A 24,453-nucleotide genomic window follows, 5' to 3' on the forward strand; every position below is an offset into this window, starting at 1 on the left:
CGCCAGCATCCTAGGAGTACCTTCCTCTGGCCCACACTTCCCAAAGCATCACCTTACACCCAGGCCCTTCCCCTGACAAGACACTCTGGGTGTGCCCTGGTCACTGACCAGGCATGGCTGGGCCCCCAGTTTGCTTGCACAGTCATCGCCATCCTGCTGCATTTCCTGTACCTCTGCACCTTCTCCTGGGCCTTGCTGGAGGCCTTGCACCTGTACCGGGCACTCACTGAGGTGCGCGACGTCAACGCTGGCCCCATGCGCTTCTACTATATGCTGGGCTGGGGTGTGCCTGCCTTCATCACAGGTACCTCCCACCCCCTTCCCGGGCCTGAGGTTCTGCATCCCTAGGCCCTGGGTCCACCTTCATGCCACATTCTCCCCACCCGCATCCCAGTCCCAGAGGCCCCATACCCCCATGACCCAGGCTGAGTTCTCCGTAGGCATGCCTCTCAGTCCTTGAGGCTCCCCACCAGGGGCTGGGTCCCCCATCCTGGACAGGTCAGCATGGACACATGGTGGGTGGAACCCTTTGTCCTCTGCACCTGGCCCTGTGAGCCCATTTGACACCTGACTGGTGTCAAGGCCCTACCACCCCTTCCCCTGCTGTTGTCACCATACCCCCAGGTCTAGCCGTGGGCCTCGACCCTGAGGGCTATGGGAACCCTGACTTCTGCTGGCTCTCCATCTATGATACGCTCATCTGGAGTTTTGCTGGCCCTGTGGCCTTTGCTGTCTCGGTAGGTGCTAGAAAGTGGGCTGGGGGTGAGCAGGCTGAGTGTGTCCCCATTTAGGAATGGGGAAACTGCTGGGCCCCCGCAGAGTTGAGTAGAAGCTGTCTGTCCCCTGATGATCGCCCTCCCCTGCTAGATGAGTGTCTTCCTGTACATCCTGGCAGCCCGCGCCTCCTGTGCTGCCCAGCGGCAGGGCTTTGAGAAGAAAGGCCCTGTGTGAGTATGGGGTGTGGGTGCCTGGGCAGTGGGCAGGCATCGGTGTGGGAGGCCTCCTGGCCGGGCTCACAGCCTCCCCCTCTCCAGCTCAGGCCTGCGGCCTTCCTTCGCTGTTCTCCTGCTGCTGAGCGCCACGTGGCTGCTGGCGTTGCTCTCTGTCAACAGTGACACCCTCCTCTTCCACTACCTCTTTGCTGCCTGCAATTGCATCCAGGTACCTGGCCCAGGCCCATGGAGATGGGGGTGTGAGGCTTGGCCATGGGGTGCCCGATTCCGCACTTAGCTGCTGCCTCTCGCCTGCCAGGGCCCCTTCATCTTCCTCTCCTACGTGGTGCTTAGCAAGGAGGTCCGGAAAGCACTCAAGTTTGCCTGCAGCCGCAAGCCGAGCCCTGACCCTGCGCTGACCACCAAGTCCACCCTGACCTCGGTGAGGGAGCCAGGGATCAGGGACGTGGGATCAGGGAGGTCTGGGGCAAAGAGGAAGAGGCAGAAGGCCCAAGGAGCTTGTTCTCTGTGCTTTTTGCCCCGCTTTTTCTTCATCCTTACATCCTTTCCTGGAAGGAGGAAGGGGTGGTGAAATGGTATGTGTGGCCTGGGAAGAGGGGGACACGGGGGTAGGGAGGAAGGTTTTGACTCAGAAGAGTTGGGTGTAGAGCTAGGAAGAGTAAGGTGAGGAAGTGACCAAGACAGGTGACCCAGTCACGGATGCCCAACATCTGAGAATCCCTCGTGGATCTTGGTAGATTTTCTGTGTCCAGCACATTCTCAGGAGATAATTCCTGGTACCATTTTTTACCAGGAAGCCCTTATATAGCTGAGTCCAGGGTACTTGGCGTGCACAGGGCTGGCCCAGGTACGGCAGAGCTATGGCTACTACCAGGCCCTGATATGGGAGTGGTGGGGGGAGCGGAGATGTGGGGTCTCTCTCTTTCAGACCTGGGCGTGTAGGTGGTAGAACTTGGGGCAAGCTCCCTCGGCCCTTCTGCTCCCCGTCCTGGGGCCACCCCGGCCTGCTCCCCCTACCTACTGACCTCTCCATTCCATGCCTAGTCCTACAACTGCCCCAGCCCCTATGCAGATGGGCGGCTCTACCAGCCGTACGGAGACTCAGCAGGCTCTCTACACAGTGCCAGCCGCTCGGGCAAGAGTCAACCCAGCTACATCCCCTTCTTGCTGAGGTGAGCCCTGGTGACGGGGGCATCCACAAGGAGAGAAGAGTGCTGTGCCTGCTGGAAACCAGGCCAGCCACCTGCTGGGAGTTGAATAGCGCACTTGGTGGCTAGCTGACTGGTGGCAGCTTAAATTAGAAGCAGGAGGGAGGGGTGCCTGGTGGCTCAGGCCGGTTGAGTGTCCAGCTTAGGCTCAGGTCATGATCTCATGGTTCGTGGGTTTGAGCCCTGCGTCGGGCTTTGTGCTGACAGCCTGGAGCCTGCTTGGGATTCTCTGTCTCTGTGCCCCTCCCCCATGTGTGCACGCACTCTCTCTCTCTCTCTCAAAATAAATAAATTAAAAAAAAAAAAGTAGGAGGGGCATGGGGCAGGAACAGGGAAACGAGAGAGAGAGAAAAGAACGGGACACTAGGCAAAGGGCTGGGCTGACCCTTCTAACATGGCCTTGTCTTCTCAGGGAAGAGTCCACACTGAACCCTGGCCAAGGGCCCCCTGGCCTTGGGGACCCAGGTAGCCTATTCCTGGAAGGTCAAGACCAGCAGCATGGTGAGAACAGAAGCCCCTGATGGCCGGTGGGGGGCAGCTGCCTGGCTTTTGTGGAGGGTGTGCAGAGGCAGGTTGGTCAGCCGTGATTTCTCCCCCACCTCCCAGATCCTGACACAGACTCTGATAGTGACCTGTCCCTGGAAGATGATCAGAGTGGCTCTTATGCCTCTACTCACTCATCAGACAGTGAGGAGGAGGAAGAGGAGGAGGAGGAGGAGGCCGCCTTCCCTGGAGAGCCAGGCTGGGACAGCCTGCTGGGGCCTGGCGCTGAGAGACTGCCCTTGCACAGTACCCCCAAGGGTGGGCCGGCGCCAGGGCTTTGGCCTTTGAAGGGGGCAACGGGAGGGCAAAGGGCCTGGAATTCCTAGGGTAGTGAGTTCCTAGCTGTCTGTCTTCTCTGGGCCTTATCAACTTCCTTTCTCCACCAGATGGGGGCCCAGGGTCCGGGAAGGCTCCCTGGCCAGGAGACTTTGGGACCACAGCAAAGGAGAGTAGTGGCAATGGGGCCTCTGAGGAGCATCCTTGGGAGAATGGAGATGCCCTGCCTCGGGAGGGGTCCCTGGGCCCCCTTCCAGGCCCTTCTGCCCAACCTCACAAAGGTGAGCAGGGCATGCCCAGCTGCCATGCTCCCCCATTTGGCAACCTCACAACTCACCTTTGCCCCGTGGCTGGTAGGGCTCTCTAGGGCAGTCCCATGAGCCTACCACTTGTTCCTCATGGCGCCTGCACCCCCCCTCCCCCCACAGGCATCCTCAAGAAGAAGTATCTGCCCACCATCAGTGAGAAGAGCAGCCTCCTACGGCTGCCCCTGGAGCAGGGCACAGGGTCTTCTCGGGGCTCCTCAGCCAGTGAAGGCAGCCGGGGCGGGCCCCCTCCCCGCCCTCCACCCCGGCAGAGTCTCCAGGAGCAGCTGAACGGGGTCATGCCCATCGCCATGAGTATCAAGGCGGGCACAGTGGATGAGGACTCGTCGGGCTCCGAGTGAGTGAGGCTGGCTGGGTGGGACCGGGCGCAGCCCCTCAGAGGCCCGGCTGGGCTCACAGCTGCTTCCAGGCCTCGCCAGGCTGCTCTGGCAGGCGGTCGGGGGACGGATGGGCTGGCCAGCTGCCTTACTGTGACATGCCCACAGACCATGGTGCCCCATGGGGTCAGCTCAGCCCGCGTCGGGCAAAGTGAGGGGGGGTGGGGAGCTGGGGTTGCTTTTCTGTTTCCTTCTCCTGGTGGAAGCTTCTCCCTGTCTTCTCTGCTCCGACTAACCCCCTGTCTGCCTTTTCTGTCACTTTCCTTTCCTGCCTCTCCAGATTTCTCTTCTTTAACTTCCTGCATTAACCCTGGGCCGGTGGTTCCTACACCCTGAGGCTCCCTTACCTTCCCCAGCTGCACTCATGCCCCCACTCCTGTCTTGTGCTCTATCCTGCCCTTGCTCCCCACCGCCTGCCCGCAGCAGCGACGAAACATCCATCTGAGGAGCCTGGGCCTTGCCGGGAGGGGCGCCCACCCCTCCCAAGGCCATCTAGTGCCAACTCCCTCCCCCACCATCCCCTTCACTGCACTTTGGACCCCTGGGGCCAACATCTCCAAGACAAAGTTTTTCAGAAAAGAGGAAAAAAGAATTTAAAAAAGGATCTCCACTCTTCATGACTTCAGGGATTAATTTTTTTTATATGCTGGAAACTGACTCCCCTTTCCCTTCCCAAAGAGGATAGGACCTCCCAGGATACTTCCCAGCCTCTCCTCAGTTTCCCATCTGCTGTGCCTCTGGGAGGAGAGGGACTTTTGGGGGGCCTGCCCCTCATTTGCCATCACCAAAAGGAAAGGACAAAGCCACATGCACCCAAGGGCATCAAGCCCTGCAGGCTGCACCCTGGCAGGCCTCAGTATGGTGAGGGCGTCAAGGTGGAGGGCACTCCTCACTCTGCCTGTGCTGCCCCTCCCAGGAACTGAAAAAAGCCCTGTCTGGCGAGGGGGCAGAAGGACTCCACGCCCCCAGACCCCCAAATGCTGCATGAACACATTTTGAGGGGAACCCGTGCCCCTGGGCGGCGGCCGGGCCACCCCAGCCCCTCTTCTCTCCCTGGACTCTGGCCACGCGCTGCAGTCCAGGCGTTTGCTCAGTTCGCTGACCCAAAAGTGCTTCATTTCCCTGCCTGACCCGCATGGGGAAGGCCAGTCGTGTGTTAAGTTGCGCTTCTTTGCTGTGGTGTGGGTGGGACGGGGAGGAAGAGTAAATCCAGGGCTGGCTCAGTCGCCCCCAGACGTCTCAAGCACAGGTCTCAAGCCTGGGTTCTGGTGTCCACTCACCTACCCACCCGAGATCAGACAAATCCCACTTTGTCTGACCTGCTGTGGCCTCTGAGACATGTTCTATTTTTAACCCCTTCTTGGAATTGGCTCTCTTCTTCAAAGGACCGGGTCCTGTTCCTCTTTCTCTCCCTGTCCCATGCCCACCCCCAGCTCCCTGCGAAGAGAGAGTTAATATATATTTTATTTATTTGCTTTTTGTGTTGGGATGAGTTCGTGTCCGGTCCCAGGGGGTCTGATGTGGCTGTGACAGGTTGGGTGTGTACCCAGCAATCCTGGCGTGGGGGCCTGAGGCCCTTCCCCTGCTCCAGGCTGTCATCTCCTGCCTCCTCTCCTCCGGCCTCCTCAGTTTTGCCAACTGCAATTCATTTGAGTTACTGTTTATGCTAAGCATGTACTCCTGACTTGTCACTGACTTTCCTCTGGAGCAGGTGGCTAGAAAAAGAGGCTATGGGTAGGGGGAAAAAATGTTCCTGTTCTCACTTGTAAGGCTGGTTTTTGGCTTTTCTGCCATGGATTCTCCCCCTGACCTCTCCCCTCAGCAATTCCTGCAAAGGGTTAAAAATTTAACTGGTTTTTAACTACTGATGACTTAAACAACACAAAGATGCTGGATGCTAACTTGATACTAACCATCAGATTGTACAGTTTGATTGTTACTGTAAATACAGTAGGGTTTTGTGTTTGTTGTTTTCATTTCCCCATACTACTGAATAAACTATAGCTCTGTGCGGGTTGAGCACCGTCATCACGTGCTTCTGTGTGGTACCCTGTCCTTCCAGAGGGCAGCTCTGGAAGACAAGAGCAGGCAGGGCCCTAGGTGGGCCAGGAGGTCAGGGGACTCAGAGGCCAAGCAGCCGATGAGCTAGTCCCTCTACCGACACCCCAGCAGTAGCCAAATAGCCTCATCAGCACAGAGCCCATGTTGTGGCATGTCCAAGGAAGATGCGGCAGGTGGCAGGACGGTTTCCTTTTCACCAGGATAGGAGGGACTTCTGTGGCTGGAGAGGCTGCAAACAGCAGGCAGGTTTCCGGTCCAGTCGCTCAGGGGCTGAGTCCTGGGGACAGAATTCAGGAGGCAGGGAGGGCAGAGTTGAGTGGCTGAGTGGCTGGTAGGAATTCAAAGCTCAGCGACTAGGTACCTCCTGACCACTTCTCTGGGCCATTTTGTGTGTTTTGCCATTGGAAATGAAGCAGCAATTCACACTCAAGCCAACTACATGTTCTGCAACATTACTTCTCTTCCCAAGTTTTGTATTTTCTTCAAAGGTCTGTTCAGCAAACTAGCTAGGGAGTTAACATGGGGGCACTAGAGGGTGCGTAGTGATTAAGAGCACAAGCCCTGGGCACCAGACTGAGTGACTTAATTTATTTGCCTGCAAAATGAGGATGGTAAGAACATCCGCCTAATTGAGCTTTTATGAGACTTAAATGGGTTAGCACATGTAAGGCACTTAAAACAGTTCACAGTGCATAGTAAGAGGCCAGTAAATGTTGGCTTTCCTCATTGCTGCTACTGGGCAGGGGTGGGGTTAGAGAGCATAGACAAATAGAAAGGCGGACCTGAAGGGAAGGAAGGAAGCAGGTAGCCGAACAAGGAAGGCAGCTGTGGCAGGTGGGCCTCCTCCCTCGCTGGCACTGCCTACTGAATGTTGCTTAAGCCGGCTTGGGGCGGGATGGGGGTGGGGCAGGATGGGGGCGGGGTGGGTGGGGATGGGGTGAGGTGGGGGTTACGAAATTCAAGACTGACCGAGAGCAAAAGGAACATGCCTTGTCCTTTCCGGCCACCAGGTGGCAACAGCACATGGGTCTGCGGCTGGTTTTGTCTCCCAAGCTACACACACGTGCCATCTGCTGGCCACACCTAAGTGCTTGCCTGGGCATGCCGACCTTCCAGCGCTTCTGCCAGAGCCGGGAGTCACCAACAGGCCCTGCTCGCCAGACACCCGCGCAGGACACAGCTGGGGAGCACACCTCAGGTTTTCTGGCCTCTGCCAGATTTCTCCAGAGCCAAATACTCAAGTGTGTTTCCACATCCCCTCCCCCAACTCAATTCTTGGAATCCCAGAGGCTGTAGGAGTTGCTGACAGAGGCTCAGGGAGAGGGGTGAACATCTAGGCAGCTGTCACTGTGATATAGGTGAAATGTGTTACATGAACTTTAAGATCGGCCATAAAAAGGAGAAGACAGCAGTGGAGGGCCTCTGTCTGGGGAAGGGCATTTCAGTGCCTATGTAGGGTGCTTGTGGGCATATGTATCCGGGGGGCAGGGGACACCAGCTGACACTCCACTCCCTCTGCCCAGTTGCCTATTGCCTTCCTTAAGTCACAGCCTAGCCTTCTAAGAGGGAAGTTCTCTCAAAACTCACAAGGAATTGAATTGGTTCTGGTTGCAAGAGTCAAAGGCTGTGAGTCAAAGGCTTAGCGAAATGTGTTAAATGAGTCTCATTCATTCAACAACCCCCACCATCTTGCACTCAAATTTATTTTTTCAATAAATAAATGAAATTCTCTGCCACATACAAATGACAACACTAGGCACTAAAACCTAGTGCCAACCCTCACGTCTAGGAGGGGACATAAGAGAACACCAACAATATCTAATGATATACGTGACGAGGTGTTCCAGTATCTTCTACTGAAGCAGTCAGTGAAAGTGAATACCAGGGGACCCATCAAAGGGTCCCCTCATCTCAGTACCTCAGGCTAGATGATGAGGCATTCTCAGAAGGCTCCATTCTCCGGGTGCCCGAGTGGCTTAGTAGGTTGAGTGTCCAAACTCGATTTTGGCTCAGGTCATGATCTCACGGTCTGTGGATTCGAGCTCCGCATTGGGCTCTTCCCTGACAGAGTGGAGCCTGCTTGGGACTCTCTCTCCCTCTCTCTCTCTGACCCTCCCTCGCTCCCACTCTCTCTCACTCTCTTTCAAAATAAATAAACTTAAAAAAAAAAAAAAAAGGCTTCATTCTCTTGCCAGGAAGGACACCCAAACTTAGCAAGCTTAGGATATAAATAATTGACCAAGACCCTTGATAACCTCACATAGTGTGAATCAAGCTATATTTTACTTGATCTGGACCTTCCAGTAACACACAAATCCTGTGAAAAGGCAGCTTGTTCCCATCTAATGCCAACAAAGGGAGGGCGGATAGTCACAGCTGGAGGAGCTGCAATCACAAGAGCCTTTGGCCTATTGAGGCCCCAGCCTGGGAGGCTCCTCCTGGCTCCCTCATTGGAATAACACAGGAGTTTACTACGTATTTGTTTGAAATTGGAGCATTTACTTTCACACATACAGAGATTATAAAAATACATTCATTTTATTTTAGAAAAACGCAGATCGATGTAAGCTTATCATAAACTGGCCTCTTAAGAGTCACAGAATTCACAGGAAATAAGTTCTAGAGACCAGGTGCCTGCCTCTGCCTCTCCAAACAGGCCTGCATCCAGTAGAGGATGTGATTCAGGACTGTTCCTCAGAGAGCAGGGAGGTTAGCTACAGAGGCCATTCACATGTAAATGTCCAGTGAGCCAAAGCCTGGGAAGAAGATCAAACTCTCTGGGACTGAACACAAGAGTGGGGGGTGGAAGAGGACAAACCACTCTCCTGCATTTCTCATTTTCTGCTTGTTAATTTCACTGTTGGGAGGTGACCTCTTTTTCCTAATCCTCTTTCAACCCACAGTTTGATTCCCCTTCAGCTCAACCCTAATCCACCCCATCTCCCATCTCTTCACTCCTGGAGCACCAGCCCTGGTGGGATCTTTTCCTCCTGCTCCTGGGCCAGAATCTTCTGGAGTCAGGGCCTGCCTTCCATGAGAGGGCTTGGGAGGTCGAGTAGAGGTGAGTCCAGGCAGTGACTGTAGTGGTTTGCTCCTGAATTTTTGCTTGCTGACCTGATCTCTTTACCTAAAGAGTCAGAAGGAAGAACTGCTTTAAACTGTCCCTCTTCTGGGCTGTCTGGGTGGCTCAGTTGGTTGAGCATCTGACTCTTGATTTCAGCTCAGGTCATGATCCCAGGGTGGTGGGATCGAGCCCCGAGTCAGGTTGTGTGCTAAGCATGGAGCCTACTTAAGATTCTTTCTCTCTCTCCCTCTGCCCCTCTCCCCTGCTCTCTCTCTCTAAATAAATAAACAAACAAACAAACTTTCCCTCTTCTTCAAGCCTATTTGTCACCGAGCTGAGTTGAAGTTCCTCAGGGAAGGAAGAAATGGGACTCCCTGACCCTCTAGTCTCCCCTCCTCATTCCCATCTTGCCACATAGGATTCAGGGCTGGTGTGCCTAACACTTTGGAAGCCTCAGTGACAGGGGAGAGAGAGCGTCTCGACCAGTCTTACCTGGTGGGTCCTGGGACCGCCACTTTCCTGGGGGGCTGCAGGTTGCTGCGACTGGCAGCAGTGATGGGAAGATTTGGCCGCTGGGAAACAGGAACTTGATGGGGGTTAACAAAAGAAATAAGTGAGCAGAAAGTTCAAGTGACCCTCCCCGAGTGAGTCTGGGATTAGTGCCTTTCCTCCCACCCAAGGTTACAAAACATAAAGTATTTGAAAACCACAGTTCACACTCTTTGCCCGGGCCCACATCTCTCCTTAGCTCAGTCTCCCCATCTTCAAATTGGGCTGTAATGAAGATGGAGAAAGGGGTCACTGTTCCCAGCTCTGGGAGGGTGCATTCAAGCTGGGCAAGGGTAGGCATTCTTCCTCCTGGTTTCCAGCCATTACGTCCACTCTTCCTCACCTCTGTGCCCTACAACACTTGGTCGTGGAAGTCCTTTCCGAGGTGGCAGAGAAGCTGGAGGCAGGGCACCTTTGCTGGGTGGTACACTCCGGCTGGTGAGTGGCATTCGGCTGGCAGGCCTGGGGATGGCAGAGGGAACAGGCAGTCGACTGGAAGGCTTAGCAGCTGCTCCCTGCGGCCGAGAGAGGCGCTGAGAGTTGCCGGTAGGAGGCTGTGGGGCCAAGACTGGTCTGACCGGGGTAGGCGGGCCTGGTGGAGAGGAGTAGAGGAATTTTGGGGTCAGCTCCATACCCTCCCTCCTCCCATTCACCCACAGTTTTGCTGCCCAAGTCTCCTCACTTGCTGTTGCTCTCCCACTGGGCCCAGCTTTGCCCCGGACTGGAGGAGTAGATCGGGCGAGAGGAGAAGATGCTGGGCTTTTGGATGTAGGCAACAGATTGCAAGTGGGTGACTCCTGAAATACAAGAGAGAAAAAATAGGACTAGAATGGAAAAAGAATCTGTTCTGCTGGCTGTTTGAGGAATAGAGGTGGAGAGCTGCCTAGATCCCAGGAAGCAAGGGCAGACCTTCGCTGCCGACATCGTCATCCTCATCAATACCATTTATCGTGAGCTTATTATAGACCGTGTAGAGTTATGCACAGACACTGTGCTAAGTGCTTTGCTTATGGTATTTTGCCCAATTTCAACAGTCCTGAGGTAGAATTTTACTATCCCCACTTTACCAACGAGGAAACCACTCTATGCTGTACCGAGTCACGCACTGGGTCTGAGGGCACACGTCCAACCCAGGCCCTCCAAACTCACCCTTTTCACACTGGAGGGCCTCTTTCCAGATGCTGCCCGGAGAACCCTGACGGACCCCTTCTTATCGCCGCTCCGGAGTCGGGGTGTCAGGCCGTTTGGGGAGGGGGTGCTCCGAGTCAAAGAACTCACAGTGGGCAGCAGGTCTCGAACAGGACTGTCCTTCAGCACAAAGGTCTCCCGCCGGGGGCTGGGCTTCACCCTGCGAGGCCCCAGGCCCTCGCCCGTGCTCTCCTGCTCCTGCAGGGCACACTGCTCCAGCTGAACTGCCAGCCGGTTGGCCTCGTGGAGAATCTCCTCCAGCTTCTCTGGACTAAGGGGACCCAAGCTGAGCCTCAGCCCCTGGGGGGCTGGGGCCACTGCATTTGGATTACTTCGATTGGAGAGTCCTCTTCGGAGAGGTTTCTCTGGAGTCACCGACACTGCTATGTCTTCCTCCTCACGACTGAGACAGAAAACAAACCAGGCGCCATGCCCACACAGAAGAGAGCAGGAAACTGCAAAGGAGACTGGGCAACTCCTCCACAACAGAGCCAGGGACACAACCCCAAAACCGGAAGCCCATGCTGGCTGTGAGGGTGGTCTCTAGGCGATGAGATGCCCCGTTCTATGAGGCCTCATAGGCCTTTAGCACTTACCGACACTGGAAATTATGCCAGGATGCGGACGGAGCAAATCCACTTACCCTTCTTCTTAACATCCTGAAATCTCATTCCAGCTTATCCCTTTTCCCCTCCCCCAAAAGTGTCACAGGGGCCCATGTCAACAAGTCACCCAGCAGCCCCAGGGCACCCAACACCAATTACCAACCTAGACCCCAGAGGACAATACTTCAGCACTAAGGGGACAGAGGCAGACAGGCACTGTTGAAGGAAAGCAAGTAGGTTAAAGAGGCTGGTACCTGTCAGATGGTGACAGCCCTCCAAAGTCCAAGGTCTCATCCGCTATGAACTTTACATCTGTAGGGGAGGAAGGAAGGAATGCCAGCCTCGGGTCCCTAACGCCGTTCTCAATCGCAGCGCCTTACCCCTCCCTCCTTACTTTCCTTACCTTCCTCTAAATCTTCCATGTTCCAGCCAGCAGGTGCACGAGTCAGATTAGACCTGAGCTGGAGACAGAATACACCTTTCTTCAGGTCTCCATCCTGCCCAAGGCCCCCAGCTAAACGCAGGGTGCAAGCCAGGGGATGAGGATCATGCTGGAGATAAAGCAAGGGTCCCAGGGGTAGCACCTGCCCCTGTAAGTAGCCCTGTGAACTCCGGGGAAGGTGCCGAGAAAGCACCATCCCCCTCCTCAGGTTGCCCTGCCGCCCCCCTACAACCTGGGCTCTTCTCACCGGGGGCGGTCTGCGCGCCCCATCTTCTTCCCCGCCACCATCCTCCGGTTCTCTCTTTCCCCAAACTACCTTTCCACTCACACGGCACCACACCCACACCACACCTCCAGCCCACCCTCTGTTTTTTCTTTCCGCCCCGCCTCACCTCTCGCAGAAAGCACTTGCCTCCTACCACTTAGTCCCGGGAATCAGCCCTGAGGGGGTGGGGCTCCTTTCGAATCTCTCAGGCCCCACCCACTCTCACCACATGCGCTCCGTGATTGGTGGTTCCCAACATCCCTGCCCTCAGGGGCGGGGCGGCATCGACCAGCCGGCCGGAAGTCTGCAGGTGGGGGCTGTGTGGAGAGCGGTTCTAAAACAGACTTCATCCGGTGGGCTAAGGCGGGGAGGCCGCCTGCGCGCGCGTGTGTCCGGGAGACTTTCCTTGGAGGAGGCGGGGCCTCGTGGCGGCGTGCGAGGGACCTGACCAATGACTGTACGTTTCTCACCCTGCCAGCTGGGCGGAGCCGGGCTCCCCGCTGGACCTCCGAGCGCCAGTCACCCTAGACCCAACGCTCCTCTTGAGGAATTTTGTTTTCAGGGGCTTACTCCGTTTGCGAGCACCGCGTTTGCCATGTTTCCTCATTTGTGATTTTTTCAATTTATGGAAGCACCTAGACATTTATATTTTAGGTATATTGAGGTTCTCTAAGAAGTACAGCCTCCGTTATCTTTTTTTTTAATATATACAAGTTAGCATATAGTGTAATAATGGTTTCAGGAGTAGAATTTATCGATTCATCACGTACATATAACACCCAGGGCTCATCCTAACAAGTGCCCTCCTCAATGCCCATCACCCATTTAGCCCATCCTCCCCTCAACCCAACACCCCTCCAGCAACCCTCAGTTTGTTCTCCATATTTAAGAGTCTCTTGGTTTGCCTCCCTCTGTTTTTATCTTATTTTTCCTTCCTTTACCATATGTTCATCTGTTTTGTTTTTTAAATTCCACATTTGAGTGAAAGCATACATTTGCCTTTCTCTGACTGAATAATTTTGCTTAGCACAATACATTCTTGTTCCATCCACGTTGTTGCTAAAATGTCAAGATTTCATTCTTTTTGATCGCGGAGTAATATTCCATTGTGTATATATACACCATATCTTCTTTATCCATTCACTAGTTTGGTATATTGAGGTTCTCTAAGAAGTACATCTTCCATCATTATTTTAAGAGAACATTCAGAACCGGCGGTAAACAGGGTTTTTGGACACGGAGATTTAGGTCCAATTCAGCCGTGACTCCTCTGTCACAAGGCAGGCAGGCTTGAGTGTATTTGACCTCTCGCTTATCTGCAGAGCAAGAACCCTGACGGTCAGTCATGGTTTCATGGCTAGAACTACCAGAGTCAAGTTTATACCTTGTGCCTTAGGGGCTTTTGAGGGGTGTTTGTAACTTGCTACCTCTAAACTAAAAGCTGTGTTTGTGAAGTGCTTAAGCCTACTTATTAGAGATCTTTTTGTTGTTTCCAAGTGTTGCCTGTGAATAGGCTGGGGCCACCAGTTAACAGGGCTTCTTAGAAATGTTCTAAAAATTTAAAACAATGGCTGGAGAACTTTAGTCTCCAGAGTTTATGACCATTCTTTTGGCTATTTAGAGGCTTTTTTTGTTGTTGTTGTTTGTTTACTTTCTAGTTTTTAGCTGTGAAGCTGAGGTGATGAGGTTTGCAGGCACGAGATGTTACTGTAAGAAATGCCACAGCAAGCAAAGAAGCCTTGGGGTTTAGTGGGGGCACCAAGGCAAAGGGCGGGGGGGGGGGGTGGCAGAACTTGCAGGCTTGTGTGAAGAAGAACTGGGAGAAGAGGATTGCCTGGTTTTCTGTAGGCTTGTTGGTGAGGGTGGAATTTTGGTTGTTTGTAGGATTCAGGTTCTGTGGAGGTGGGAAGACCAGAGCCAGTAGTTTCCCTCTCTCCAGGCAAGTGGTGACAAAGTGAGGAATGAAGGGAAAGAAGCTGCTCATTAACTGCATTCCTGCTGGGCCGAGGAGCAGCCTGACTGGGGAAACCCCGCCCTTGCTTCTTCCCAACCTCAGGGGAGTGGGGACGCAGTTGTAGCAAATTGGAAGTTAGTTCCTCCTATGGAAACTCCTCTCCAATTTCCTGTCACCCAGTTATGATTTTGAAAGCTGTTGCAGTACCAGAAAAAAAGCAATTGAACTACTTTCTCCTCCATCAGAATAACAACAAAACCAGAAAATACAGATTTCAGGCACAAGAATTCTTTACTCAGCCTAAGGCCACTAACCTGGGAATTATTTGTCCCCCTCAGCCCAACCCCTAAAATGACATCTATGAACAGATGTTCAAGATTTTGGATAAACAGACGAATTAATGAAGAGATTACACCCCCTCCCTGGCACGTAGTAGACCTTACTTCAGAAGGAACTCCCATAAATGACAAAATTAAGGATTCCAGTACAGTTCTTCTTGAATGTGGGAAGATTAACTATGACTGGAAGTCTTGTTCAGCGTGAAGATTTTATTCCTTCACCGTGAAGGTTCAGCATATAGGAACCTTGAGTACTTTGATAGCAGAGGCATGGGGCGGTGGGCTGAGGCCAGAGGTCTAACTGATCCTTAGGGCATCGTAGCTGGGTGTATTCCACTCCTTCCTGACCCCGGCCCTGCTTCAGCTGAAGGGAGGCCTCCTGGCCATTGTGTCCCTGACTAGCTGGCTCTGGACTCTGGTCCCCCTCTCTCCCCAACCTGGCAGTTGCAGCAAGGGGTCCCGCAAGGGCATTTGACCGTACAAATAATTTGTGTGGCTAGTTTCTCAGTTTTCCCAAGATGCTACATAACTAGTGACATTCTGGATGCGTGGAAAAAGTTAATTATGACATATAATGGATGCCTTGGGGGGCATTGGGGCATTCTCATAGTGCTCCAGTTGAGAAAGGCTGGAATAGACATTTGCCTCAGCTGAAAATAGACCTTTGGTGTGAACAGAAAAGCCTGTCTCATTTTTCTCAGCCGAAACACACCCTCCTCCTCTTCAAAGCCTTGCCTAAGATTTACTGCCTCCTAGCGGTCTTTTCTTTCTTACAACCCATGATCCCACCCCCAGACCTGCTACAGTTGAGCGTCGCTTGGGTGAAAGAGATGAGAGGAAAGAGAGAAAGCCTGAAGTCAGGCAGACCTGGTTCCAATCCTAGCTCTGCTAACTTACCAGCTTCGTGACTTGGAGCAGCTTATGAACTTCAACTTCCCCATTTGGAAAATAGAGATTAAAAGTGATAAAGCCTGACGTTCAGTGTCTGATGTCAGGAAGACTATTTCAGTTACATGCTACTGTGTAACAAACCACCCTAGTATTTCGGGCTTGAAACCCCAGATCTCATGATTTTACAGTTTGATTTTACAGACAGTCGTGCTAGGAGGACCTGTCTCTACTCCATGACCTCTCTACTCCAGTCCCAGTGGATTGGACTTGACTAGCGCTGAAAGGTCTCAGGCAGCCACACGTATCTAGGGCTATGGTGCTGGCTGTCAGCTGGGATGCTGGGTTGTCCTGCATGTGGCCTCTCATAATTTGGAAATCTGTCCTGAGATTCAACTACTAGACCTCTTAAGGTCTAGGCCCAGACTGGCACAGCATCACCTCCACTACATTCTTTTGGTTAAAGCAGGTCACATGGTCAGCCCAGATGCGAGGGGAGGGGAACAGACCCCAACTCTTTGGGAAGAGCACGATGCCCTTGCTAGCCAAGATGGGGGGAACTGTTGCTGTCTTTTGCAGATGCCATTACAGAATGGCTTTAATATCTTACTTGTTATGAGAATGAAAGCAAACATGTAAGCAAGAGCACCTCACCTTTATTCTTTCCCCAAGGCTTAGTGAGACTCTGCTCCAATTTCTTCAGTGTCTCCCAGCCCTCAAGTCTTAGTGCTTGGTCTTTAATTAGCTATGTACGTATATGTGTGTTCTGCTGTCTGCGTCTCTGTGATGGATGTGCATCCTCTTTTCCAACTTATACTGGAAAGATCAGAGAGGAAGAGACCAAGTCATATTCAGCACCTCTTTCAGCACCAGGCACAGGATAGAGTTGAACTTAGCTCTGTCATCGACTCTAAACAAAAGGACAGTGTTAGAAACCTCTGTGGAAGAGAATGTGGATATAAGAAGAAAGAGGAGGGGGCCAGTGGGTGGCTCAGTCAGTTAAGTGTCTAACTCTTAATTTCAGCTCAGGTCACGATCTCACAATTGGTGATAGCGAGCCCCGTGCCGGGTTCTCTGCTGACAGTGCAGAGCCTGCTTGAGATTCTCTCTCTTTCTCTCTCTCTGCCCCTCCCCTATCTGCACATACACACTCTCTCTCAATAAACAGACAAACAATTTTAAAAAACGGATTCCAACTTTCTAAATGGGTTTCCCATATAGAAAGGCTCAAACAGCTGGACACTTATGCACCAAGGATCCATACGTTTATTTAGATTAGTCCAAAGCAGATGTTGTGCTGGAGCTGCTTAAGGACACAATCTCCCCACAGTCAGGCTTCCTGGAGGCACAGAAAAGAGAGGGTATGTTGTGGCTCTAACAGCAAACAACCAGTGCACACCCAAGACGCTGAGGCAATTCTCCTCACGGTCCCTGGGTCCCGTGCTATGAATTCTCTCCTTACCCTGCTTTGTTGCTGTGTGCTGGCTGAGAGAGAGGTAACAGGGCAAGTCCCAACACAATATAACATTAACACAGAGAGGGAACTAAGGCATGGCCAGAGAGCTATCTTTGCAAGCCAACTGGCAGAGAGAGCTCTCTTGAGAAATCTGGACCTTTAATGTGTCCCTGAGGGTTTCCATTTGATCTATATCAATGATGGGCTCAAATAAATGGCATCTGGGATGGTGTTCATTCTGTTTTCGTCAGCCAGGAACTGCAAGTCCCAGGAGACATTGGGAACTGGTTCTCCCTAATTCTCCCATGAGCTGCTCTTTCACCCCACTCATTAGTTCATGCACAGCATTTCTACTGTGAGTGATTTAGAATCTGAAGAAGCTATCACATTTTAAACGATGATCTGAGTTGTCCTTTGCCAGTAATGTGCTGCTTGGGACCACATACCCACATGTTCAATTATTACTGACCTATGATGATAATGGTGGTTTTCTTCTCTCAGAAGGGAAGGAGTCCACAAACTTCAAAGTAAAAAACAAGCAAATGAATCTGTTTCTTACCATGCTTATGACACGGCGGTAGAAACAGTTAGCAGGAGCAGCTTCCTGTCTCTTTTTCCACGCTGCTGCCGCTTGGTGGTGGTGACCCACCTCTACTCCTCTACTCTACTGGCTGTTCCCTTGATGCCTTTTCTCATAGCACCTGCCCACCTCCCTTCCACTGAGCCCCCTTACACTCGGATAGATGCTATCACTCCTTTCCCGAGGACCATTAGATTTAATACCTATCAACACTTTGAGTACAGAAAGAGGACATGACAAAAGTAGTACCAACTATGGTAAAGTCCTTCCATGGAGATGATAGTATTAGCTTACAAAAAAAAGTGGTTAAAAGGAAAATAGTTATCAATGACTGCATGGTCGAAAGGCTTAGTTAGGAATACAGATATGTATTCAGATCTGTATTCTGTATACAGATATGTATTCCTAACTAACACTAACAGATTCAACACTAACTGTAAATACAAAATGCTCTATTCAGAAGCCCAGTCCCTCTCCTTACCTTTGTCAGAGTTGCCCTAATCTTCTTTGGAGGCCTCAGTGAGGAGCTGCAAGAATTCAGACATTTCTCAGAGTTAGCATCTCAGAAATTTCTGGGAAACCTTCTTTTTTTAAAAAAATTTTTTTAACGTTTATTTATTTTTGAGACAGAGAGAGATAGAGCATGAATGGGGTGGGTCAGAGAGAGAGGGAGACACAGAATCTGAAACAGGCTCCAGGCTCTGAGCTGTCAGCACAGAGCCCGACGCGGGGCTCGAACCCACAAATTGCGAGAACGTGACCTGAGCTGAAGTCGGACGCTTAGCCGACTGAGCCACCCAGGCGCCCCTAAATTTCTGGGAAACCTTCTTGTGGGGCATTGGGAAGGAATATACTTCTCATGTTTTTTGAGAGTTCATTATGTAATTAGGAGTCTACACATGGGGAAGAATAGGGCACATAATGGCCCATTCATTCCTGATTCATGCTATGCACACTTAGAGAGTGCCCACTGTGTCAGAAACTGGGCTCATCACCAGGGGGACAAGTGTGAATCAGTCTGTACCTGCCCTCACAGTGCTCATGGATTAAATGAGAAACAAATCAGTAAGTAGGCACTTATATAACAATATGTTAAATGCTGTGATGGAGATCTGAACAAGGTGACAGGCAGAGATAAATGAATGAATACTTTAAAAGAGGTATGGGGGCAGGGGCGGTGCCTGGGCAGCTCAGCTGGTTAAGTGTCTGATTCTTGATTTGGGTTCAGGTCATGATCTCATGATCCTGAGATCAAGCCCCAAAAGGGGCTTTGCGCTGAGCCTGGAGCCTGCTTGGGATTCTCTCTCTCTCTGCTTCCTGGACTGGGCCAAAGACTGTATAAAAGAAAAACGGTCTGAGTAAGGAACGGCTTGGGCTCTTTCCACCACAGTGCTGAATCCTCACTTAACCAATACTGGGAATCTTGGGGGGAGCTGATCACCACCTTGTGCTTCAGGTTTCTACTTTGCAGAATAGAAATAGCCATTCTTTCTATATTACAGAATTGTGCTGGAGAGAAATAAGATATTGGATAATAAAAACGGCCCCTCAAATACATCCTGATGATGACGGTGCCCAGTGCCGAGAGCACGTGAAGGGGAAGCCAACCAAGCCCTTCTCCATGCAGGCTTGTGGCTCTGCCCCTGAATTTTCCAGCTGTGGAGAGAGGGTATGAGTTCTGCCCTTACCTCTCACATCCACCCGACAGTCCACAGATGCCTCCCCCAGGGGGTTAACTGCCTTGCAGGTGTAGATACCCCCATCAAAGGGACCAGGCTTGCGGATTTCGAGAGAGCAGATTCCCAGGTGAGTGAGGGCTCGGTACTTGGGGTTGCCTTGGATATCCATCTTGTTCTTCAGCCAGATGATCTTTGGCTGCAAGATAAAGGTGAGGGGGCCAGCATGGGAGCGGTGAGAAAGTTGCCCATTCCTTACGTTGGGGGAGGGGTTCCCTTACTGGTATCCTCAAAATCCTCCCAGGCTCCTTCTGTTGGTTGAAATGAGCACCTGAAACCTTGCCTTGTTCATCAAGTATTCCTGAGTAGAAAAAAGGTAGGACCTTCTGTTCTTTCCCCTTCCTAAGCACCGGGCCTCAGAATCCCCTCTTTTTTGTATGTTCGTTGTTGAATCATTCATATTCTGTTCCCACTGTTGGCTAGGGAGTCACTGTTGTCCCCTCTGGTTAGAAAGTAGTTTCTAGAGTGGGCTTATTGATACCCTCTTTCTGAGATGTAGTACTCTGGCCCAGGACTCCTATGCAAAAGGTACTTGGTAAGGTTGTTAGGTTTTTTAAAATTTTATTTTAATGTTTATTTATTCTTGAGAGAGAGAGACAGAGAGAGAGAGAGAGAGAGAGAGAGAGAGAGAGAGTCTCTGCTCAGGGGATGGACAGAGAGAGAGGGAGACACAGAATCCGAAGCAGGCTCCAGGCTCCGAGCTGTCAGCACAGAGCCTGATGTGGGGCTCGAATTCACGAACCGCGAGATCATGACCTGAGCTGAAGTCAGACGCTTACTGACTAAGCCACCCAGGCGCCCCCTTGGTAAGGTTGTTAGTGATGTTTTACGCGGTGTAGTGTACAGAAGTAGTGACTAGATCGGAAGTAGACTTGCTCAGGGTTATGGCCTCAACTCTAGACAGCTGGTAGGCATATGGCCCTGAGCAGGTGAGGCGTGGTGGGTGACTAAGGAGAAACCAGCGGGACTCCATCACCTCTGCCAGAGAGACAACTTGAAGCTCATGCCCAACTGCCAGCAGATCGGCAAGTGATCTTCGCAGAAGAGGAGCAGACACTAAAAGGAAAACTGGAAACATCATCCACGTCAGCCTGTCTTGGACTCTAAGTGCCCTGGCTGTTCCTAACCTACGTAACCTGCAGTGGAAGAGGCAGGCGATGGTGATGGGAACACATGTTTTAGAATGCTCTCCCACGTAGCAGAGGTGAGGGCAGGAGCAGGGAGCAGCACAGCACGGCCACCATGCAGAACTCCTGCTTACCTTGGGAGAGGCGCGGACGCAGCAGAAGAGCTGGGTGTCATAGCCCATGACCGTGGTGCAGTCTGCCAGAGGCTGGGTGAACTTTGGGGCTTCAGAGAAATCTCGCTGTGCAAACCCCCCAGTCTTGCGAAGGGTAGCTGAGGAGACCGAGAAGGGCCCTGCTGTAGTGCCTGAGATCCCCCACCCTTCTTCAACTCTCCACCCTCCACCCTTCCCAGCTCCGAGTCTCTGCGCCCCACCTGCTTTCTGGATGTGGGCAAGGTCAGCAGTGATGGGGGCTGTCTCACTGAGCCCGCACTGGTTCTCAGCAAAGACTCGAAATGCATAGGAGTTGCCCACGATGAGGTTGGAGACTGTGAAGCTGGTGCGGTGATAACGTTCCAGCACCGTGAACCACAGCTTTGGGGGCCCAAGAAGATGCCGTGAATGAGATGCCTGTTTTGTGAACTCACTCCACCTCGGCTCACCGCATGGAGGTAGCAGAGCCCCATTCCAGAACGTGTGATTGCTCCCTCCCCACTCCCTCCCTAGCTGCGCCTCACCCCAGATTTTGTGTCAGCCTTCTGCACGGTGTATCCGAGGAGTGCCGTGTTGCCTGTGTCTTGGGGAGGTGTCCACTCCAGAGTAGCATTGGAGCCCCAAACATCCACCAACTTGATACTCTGAGGAGGGCCTGGCCTCTCTGAAAGGGCCAAGCATGGCAGTGGGCAGGGTATGGCTCACATATGCATGGGAATCACTTCGGGGTGCCCTTCCCCTTCTCTGCTCAGCTATGCCCCCCCTCACCCACCACTGTGCCCCACACTCGGTGTGGGGAGTCACCCTGGCCTCCCCAACTGTCTGTGATGGCTCCTCTAGCCTGAGGACCAACTCGCTCCCACTCCCCCTACTGTACCGATCACCAGGATGTCAATGGTGGCAGTGGCCTCCAGCTCGCCCAGCCGCACGCTGAGCTGGTAGCGACCTGAGTCAGCACGTTGGGCTTCTCGGATGAAGAGGATGGAGTCCCGCTCCCCATTGCGCACACTCACACGGCCGGCATCCAAGGCACAGCCATCATGTGTCCAGGTGGCTTGAGGTTTGGGTTTGCCCTGAGAAATGGGAGTAAGGCGCTGAGCAGCCCCAAGAGACCTCGTGACCCTCCCTGCTGCAGTGGGGACCAGATCCACCCCAGGTCCACATGGTGACTGGACTCGCAACTGTGAATGCCTTGAGTTAGAAGTTCGCACACTGTCCCAGGGGACCTGCATCTTTCAGCAACAGCTGAAAGGATGTGGAGGAAGGAAGGGGTTTGGCTTTGAGTCTCCCGCCCTCTGAGAGTTTAGATCACCCGAGGCAGTTGGGGCTAACAATAGCTGTCTAAACTCCCGAGAACCCTCCAAACTGAGAGCTCCCAGACCTCTGCTGACCAAGGGACAGAGGTTAGCCTCAGCGGGTCACATGGGGGCACGCCCCACCCCATCCCCCCTCAGGAGTGCAGAGGGAAGAGTCGTTCTGCCTCAGACTTCTGGTGACTTGGCCCCGTCCACTCCAGGCCAGGACAACTTCCCTACTGCTAGCAGGACTCTCAGTATCTGTTTCCAAATCAACACCCTGGCCTCGTCCCAGCCTGGACCCAACACGGAGTCAGCACGGGGCCAGCATGCTTACCTGGAATGGGATTAGTAGGTTCACGGTGTCTCCGACCTTCCGGATATAGGTCTGCCTCAGGGCGCGAGGTAGCCAGATCTTGGGGTGCTCTGAATGATAGAAGGAGAGAGAACAGTGGGTGGTGAGCCTCCTGTAGTGGGAGGCGCAGAGCTCAGAGGAGGTGGACACTGCACCCGGCTGTGCTCCATGGGCAGACGCCCCAGGTGCTCGGCAAATCAGTCCTCTCCTAGGGGATGGGAAGATTGCTCCCTTCGTCTCGCTGGAATTTCGGGATGAGTGATTGGCTGAAATATCCTCTGGAGAGCATTCAGGTCTTGGCAGAAAGCACTGGAATGTGAGCCTGACGCTTACTTCTTTTAATTTGTAATGCTCAGCTAGTGACTCTTCATTAACCGAGATTTCCTTTTTCTGTTTGTGCACAGACTGGTCCAGCCTGTGGGGTTTGCCTTTCTACCCCATTTCTGCATTTGTCCTCAACAGCACTCCATTTATCAAAGCCACTTTCAATGTTAGTCTGGACCTCCAAGCGTCAGCCCTGCTTCCCAGTTTGAGGCCACACTGGAGGAGAAAGTTTTCCACTCTGCAGGCAGAGTCAACACCCTGGACCCACCGGGACAGCACTGACGTCACTGAAGAGGGAGCTGGTGTCTGGGTCCCTTCCTCTGCGTGGCTATGCTGCTTGGACGACCTGTGCAATGCTCTTCCAGTTGGTGGAGGATCGCTTTGTACCAACAGACTCTGGGAATCTGGGAAAAACTAGGCCACCCCTCCCTGCTCCTTGATGTTCCAGGCCTGTTCCAGTGAGTCGAGGGATTAGTTTATGTCCCTTGGCTTCCAGGATGGAGGCAGGAGACGCTCAGGAAAAGTGCTGAGTGTGAGGTTTGGAAGACGACCAGGTGTGACCGCTTTCCTCTCCGGATGTCTTGGGCTGCCTCGGCTGAGAAAGTGCAAACATCCCACCTGGTTCCCTTGGGGGCCTGGCTGAGACTGCACCATTTTCTAGCTTTCTCGGGGCTCCTGTCTCCTTCTTCCTCAGGCAGACAGTCGCCTGTTGCTGTTGTCAAAAGTGGAATGTGACAGCGCCTCATTCCTCACTACCTCCCCGGCCTCTCTGCACAATTCTTTTGTGGAGTCGTAAAAAGCCTCACCCAGGTCACTACCGAGGCAAACAGCACCACTGTGTGATAGTGGGCTGTAAACTTTCTGATAACGTAACATTTCCCGAGGATACATTCCTGAGCACTCCACTCCACAGTCTGTGTGTTCACTTACAAATTGAACTGTTTAAATATGTACATTATGCAATGCAAACTTTTGAATGGTGAAATTTAAAATACAGTACGTAGGGGTTCTACTGTGTTCTTCCTACACCTCAATTTGTAGCCCACTGTTTAGAGAGCAGGAAGCTCCTTCCCATGGTCTGCCCTGTCACCACCCCGAGGTCACTTTTTGCCTTTGGAAATAAATATAAACACAGATAGTGCACACTGTCCACTTTTATTTATCTAGTTTCCTTTTTCACTGTGTGGCTTATGTTTCCTCCTGGGCTGTGCTTCTTAGACTGCACCTCACCCACCCCTGTCCCTGGCAAAAGCAGGAACGAAGTGACACGGGGCCTCCTCAGGTGCTCTGAGCAGCTGGCCTGCCTGTGTTGCTCAGGGCCTGGCGCCCCAGTAAGAACAGCAGCGACAGCGATGGAGCCCCAGGCGGCTGGGCGACACTTCTCTGGTTGCCCTCTGTTCGACTTTGGCGGTTTGGAAGGGGGCGGGGCACGAAACACAGAAGAAGCGTTTGTGTGATGTGTTCCTCTCCTGTGGCCCTCTGGCAAGCGACCAAGGAGTTGAGAACGAGCGGATATGACTTAAGGGTTTTCTGAAAAAAAGAGGGTGGCAGTTGAAAAGGAGGGTCAAAACCTCATCTTGTTGGGCTTGGTTCCCTACTGTTGGATGAGGAAATAGCCCTTCACACTTGCTGGAGGGAGGGCTGGAGAGAAGCCGGCTCTTCTGTCCCCTGCTCTGCCTGCATGACGCAGAGGGAGCTTGATGAGCGCCAGGATCAAGAAGACAGGGAGGAAAGGGCTCGGAGAGAGAACCACACTTGTGAAGTTGTGCTGCCTCTCTGTCTAGAAATGTACGTCCAAAGGGCCTGTTCTCTGAGCACAGCATACCTGCCCCCTTACCTGCCCTCCACTGTCCACCTGGGCCTGCGCACCTTGTCAGGGCTCTGACAGTGATCTTGCTCTTAGGAGGAGGTAGCAAAGAGGGGAAGGCAGAGGGATACCCTCAAGAATTGAAAAGGTTGAGGCGAGGAAACCAGCCGTCACACCTGGAAGATATGTTGTCTGAGTCCTGCTCTGCTTAGAGCTCAGGTGGGGAATGGGCTTCTATAGAGGGGTGCATGCCCACTGATCTATTTGTGCCCACTTAGTGCTTCTCTTGTTTCTTAGAGAGATACTTTGGAAGATGTTAGCATTGGTTCACCTGAACTAAGGAGAACAATTACAGAAATAATTTTATGTGGAACATAAATTAAGATGGTGGTATTCATGGGGCTCCTGGGTGGCTCAGTCGGTTAAGTGTCTGACTTCGGCTCAGGTCATGATCTCACGGCTTGTGGGCTCGAGCCCCGCATCGGGCTCTGTGCTGACAGCTCGGAGCCTGGAGCCTGCTTCAGATTCTGTGTCTCCCTCTTACTCTGCCCCTCCCCTGCTTGCAGTCTGCCTCTCTCTCTCTC

The 24,453-nt window shown here is 52.6% G+C and overlaps 3 protein-coding genes and 1 long non-coding RNA gene across 16 annotated transcripts in view; 2 read left to right on the forward strand and 2 right to left on the reverse strand.

Annotated features, from left to right (window-relative positions):
• Positions 1 to 7,793, forward strand: part of CELSR2 (cadherin EGF LAG seven-pass G-type receptor 2) — a 27,003-nt gene extending 19,210 nt beyond the window's left edge. Inside the window, exons 24-34 of one of the 7 annotated variants that reach the window (XR_005788830.1) lie at positions 130 to 304; positions 625 to 737; positions 868 to 947; positions 1,035 to 1,161; positions 1,252 to 1,374; positions 1,998 to 2,125; positions 2,574 to 2,662; positions 2,768 to 2,953; positions 3,227 to 3,261; positions 3,409 to 3,643; positions 6,755 to 6,867. Coding sequence is in view for 4 of the 7 variants with exons in the window: in XM_040471205.1 (XP_040327139.1) it covers positions 130 to 304; positions 625 to 737; positions 868 to 947; positions 1,035 to 1,161; positions 1,252 to 1,374; positions 1,998 to 2,125; positions 2,574 to 2,662; positions 2,768 to 2,962; positions 3,091 to 3,261; positions 3,409 to 3,643; positions 6,755 to 7,040 (1,722 nt within the window). In the remaining 3 variants the exon portion in view is untranslated. Of the gene's footprint in view, positions 1 to 129; positions 305 to 624; positions 738 to 867; positions 948 to 1,034; positions 1,162 to 1,251; positions 1,375 to 1,997; positions 2,126 to 2,573; positions 2,663 to 2,767; positions 2,963 to 3,090; positions 3,262 to 3,408; positions 3,644 to 3,963; positions 5,712 to 6,754 lie in introns of those variants that run through there. The other 6 variants (XR_005788828.1, XR_005788829.1, XM_040471205.1 and 3 more) reach the window with 6 other exon arrangements.
• A 429-nt stretch (positions 7,794 to 8,222) lies between these two features.
• PSRC1 (proline and serine rich coiled-coil 1) lies at positions 8,223 to 12,579 on the reverse strand. 4 transcript variants are annotated; one of them, XM_040471220.1, is made up of 8 exons: positions 12,084 to 12,579; positions 11,554 to 11,611; positions 11,405 to 11,462; positions 10,507 to 10,948; positions 10,011 to 10,154; positions 9,701 to 9,819; positions 9,301 to 9,394; positions 8,223 to 8,871 (listed from the first exon to the last, which is right to left on the reverse strand). In XM_040471220.1, exons 1-8 carry the CDS (start codon positions 12,114 to 12,116, stop codon positions 8,671 to 8,673), a joined length of 1,149 nt encoding a protein of 382 aa, XP_040327154.1. In that variant the 5' UTR covers positions 12,117 to 12,579; the 3' UTR covers positions 8,223 to 8,670. The 4 variants fall into 4 exon arrangements, with proteins under 4 accessions (XP_040327154.1, XP_040327151.1, XP_040327153.1 ...); XM_040471217.1 differs by having other exon boundaries at positions 9,701 to 9,949; positions 10,040 to 10,154; positions 12,084 to 12,369; XM_040471219.1 differs by lacking the exon at positions 12,084 to 12,579 and adding an exon at positions 11,985 to 12,063 and having other exon boundaries at positions 9,701 to 9,949; positions 10,040 to 10,154.
• A 3,701-nt stretch (positions 12,580 to 16,280) lies between these two features.
• MYBPHL (myosin binding protein H like) overlaps positions 16,281 to 24,453 on the reverse strand; it is a 21,615-nt gene continuing 13,442 nt past the window's right edge. For all 4 annotated transcript variants that reach the window (XM_040471214.1, XM_040471215.1, XM_040471213.1 and 1 more), the window contains 8 exons: positions 21,721 to 21,809; positions 20,966 to 21,161; positions 20,613 to 20,752; positions 20,310 to 20,469; positions 20,071 to 20,207; positions 18,762 to 18,948; positions 17,555 to 17,600; positions 16,281 to 16,376 (listed from right to left, as the gene is read on the reverse strand). In XM_040471214.1, coding sequence (XP_040327148.1) covers positions 17,590 to 17,600; positions 18,762 to 18,948; positions 20,071 to 20,207; positions 20,310 to 20,469; positions 20,613 to 20,752; positions 20,966 to 21,161; positions 21,721 to 21,809 — 920 coding nt within the window. In that variant the 3' untranslated portion in view covers positions 16,281 to 16,376; positions 17,555 to 17,589. The remainder of the gene's footprint in view (positions 16,377 to 17,554; positions 17,601 to 18,761; positions 18,949 to 20,070; positions 20,208 to 20,309; positions 20,470 to 20,612; positions 20,753 to 20,965; positions 21,162 to 21,720; positions 21,810 to 24,453) is intronic.
• Positions 18,771 to 23,205, forward strand: LOC121027625 (uncharacterized). Its single transcript, XR_005788832.1, has 2 exons — positions 18,771 to 18,879; positions 22,143 to 23,205. It is a non-coding gene; the product is annotated as an uncharacterized LOC121027625 (long non-coding RNA).

This window comes from Herpailurus yagouaroundi, unplaced genomic scaffold (assembly GCF_014898765.1).
Source record: "Herpailurus yagouaroundi ecotype Mexico unplaced genomic scaffold, PumYag 77, whole genome shotgun sequence".
NCBI classification, from domain to species: Eukaryota; Metazoa; Chordata; class Mammalia; order Carnivora; family Felidae; genus Herpailurus; species Herpailurus yagouaroundi.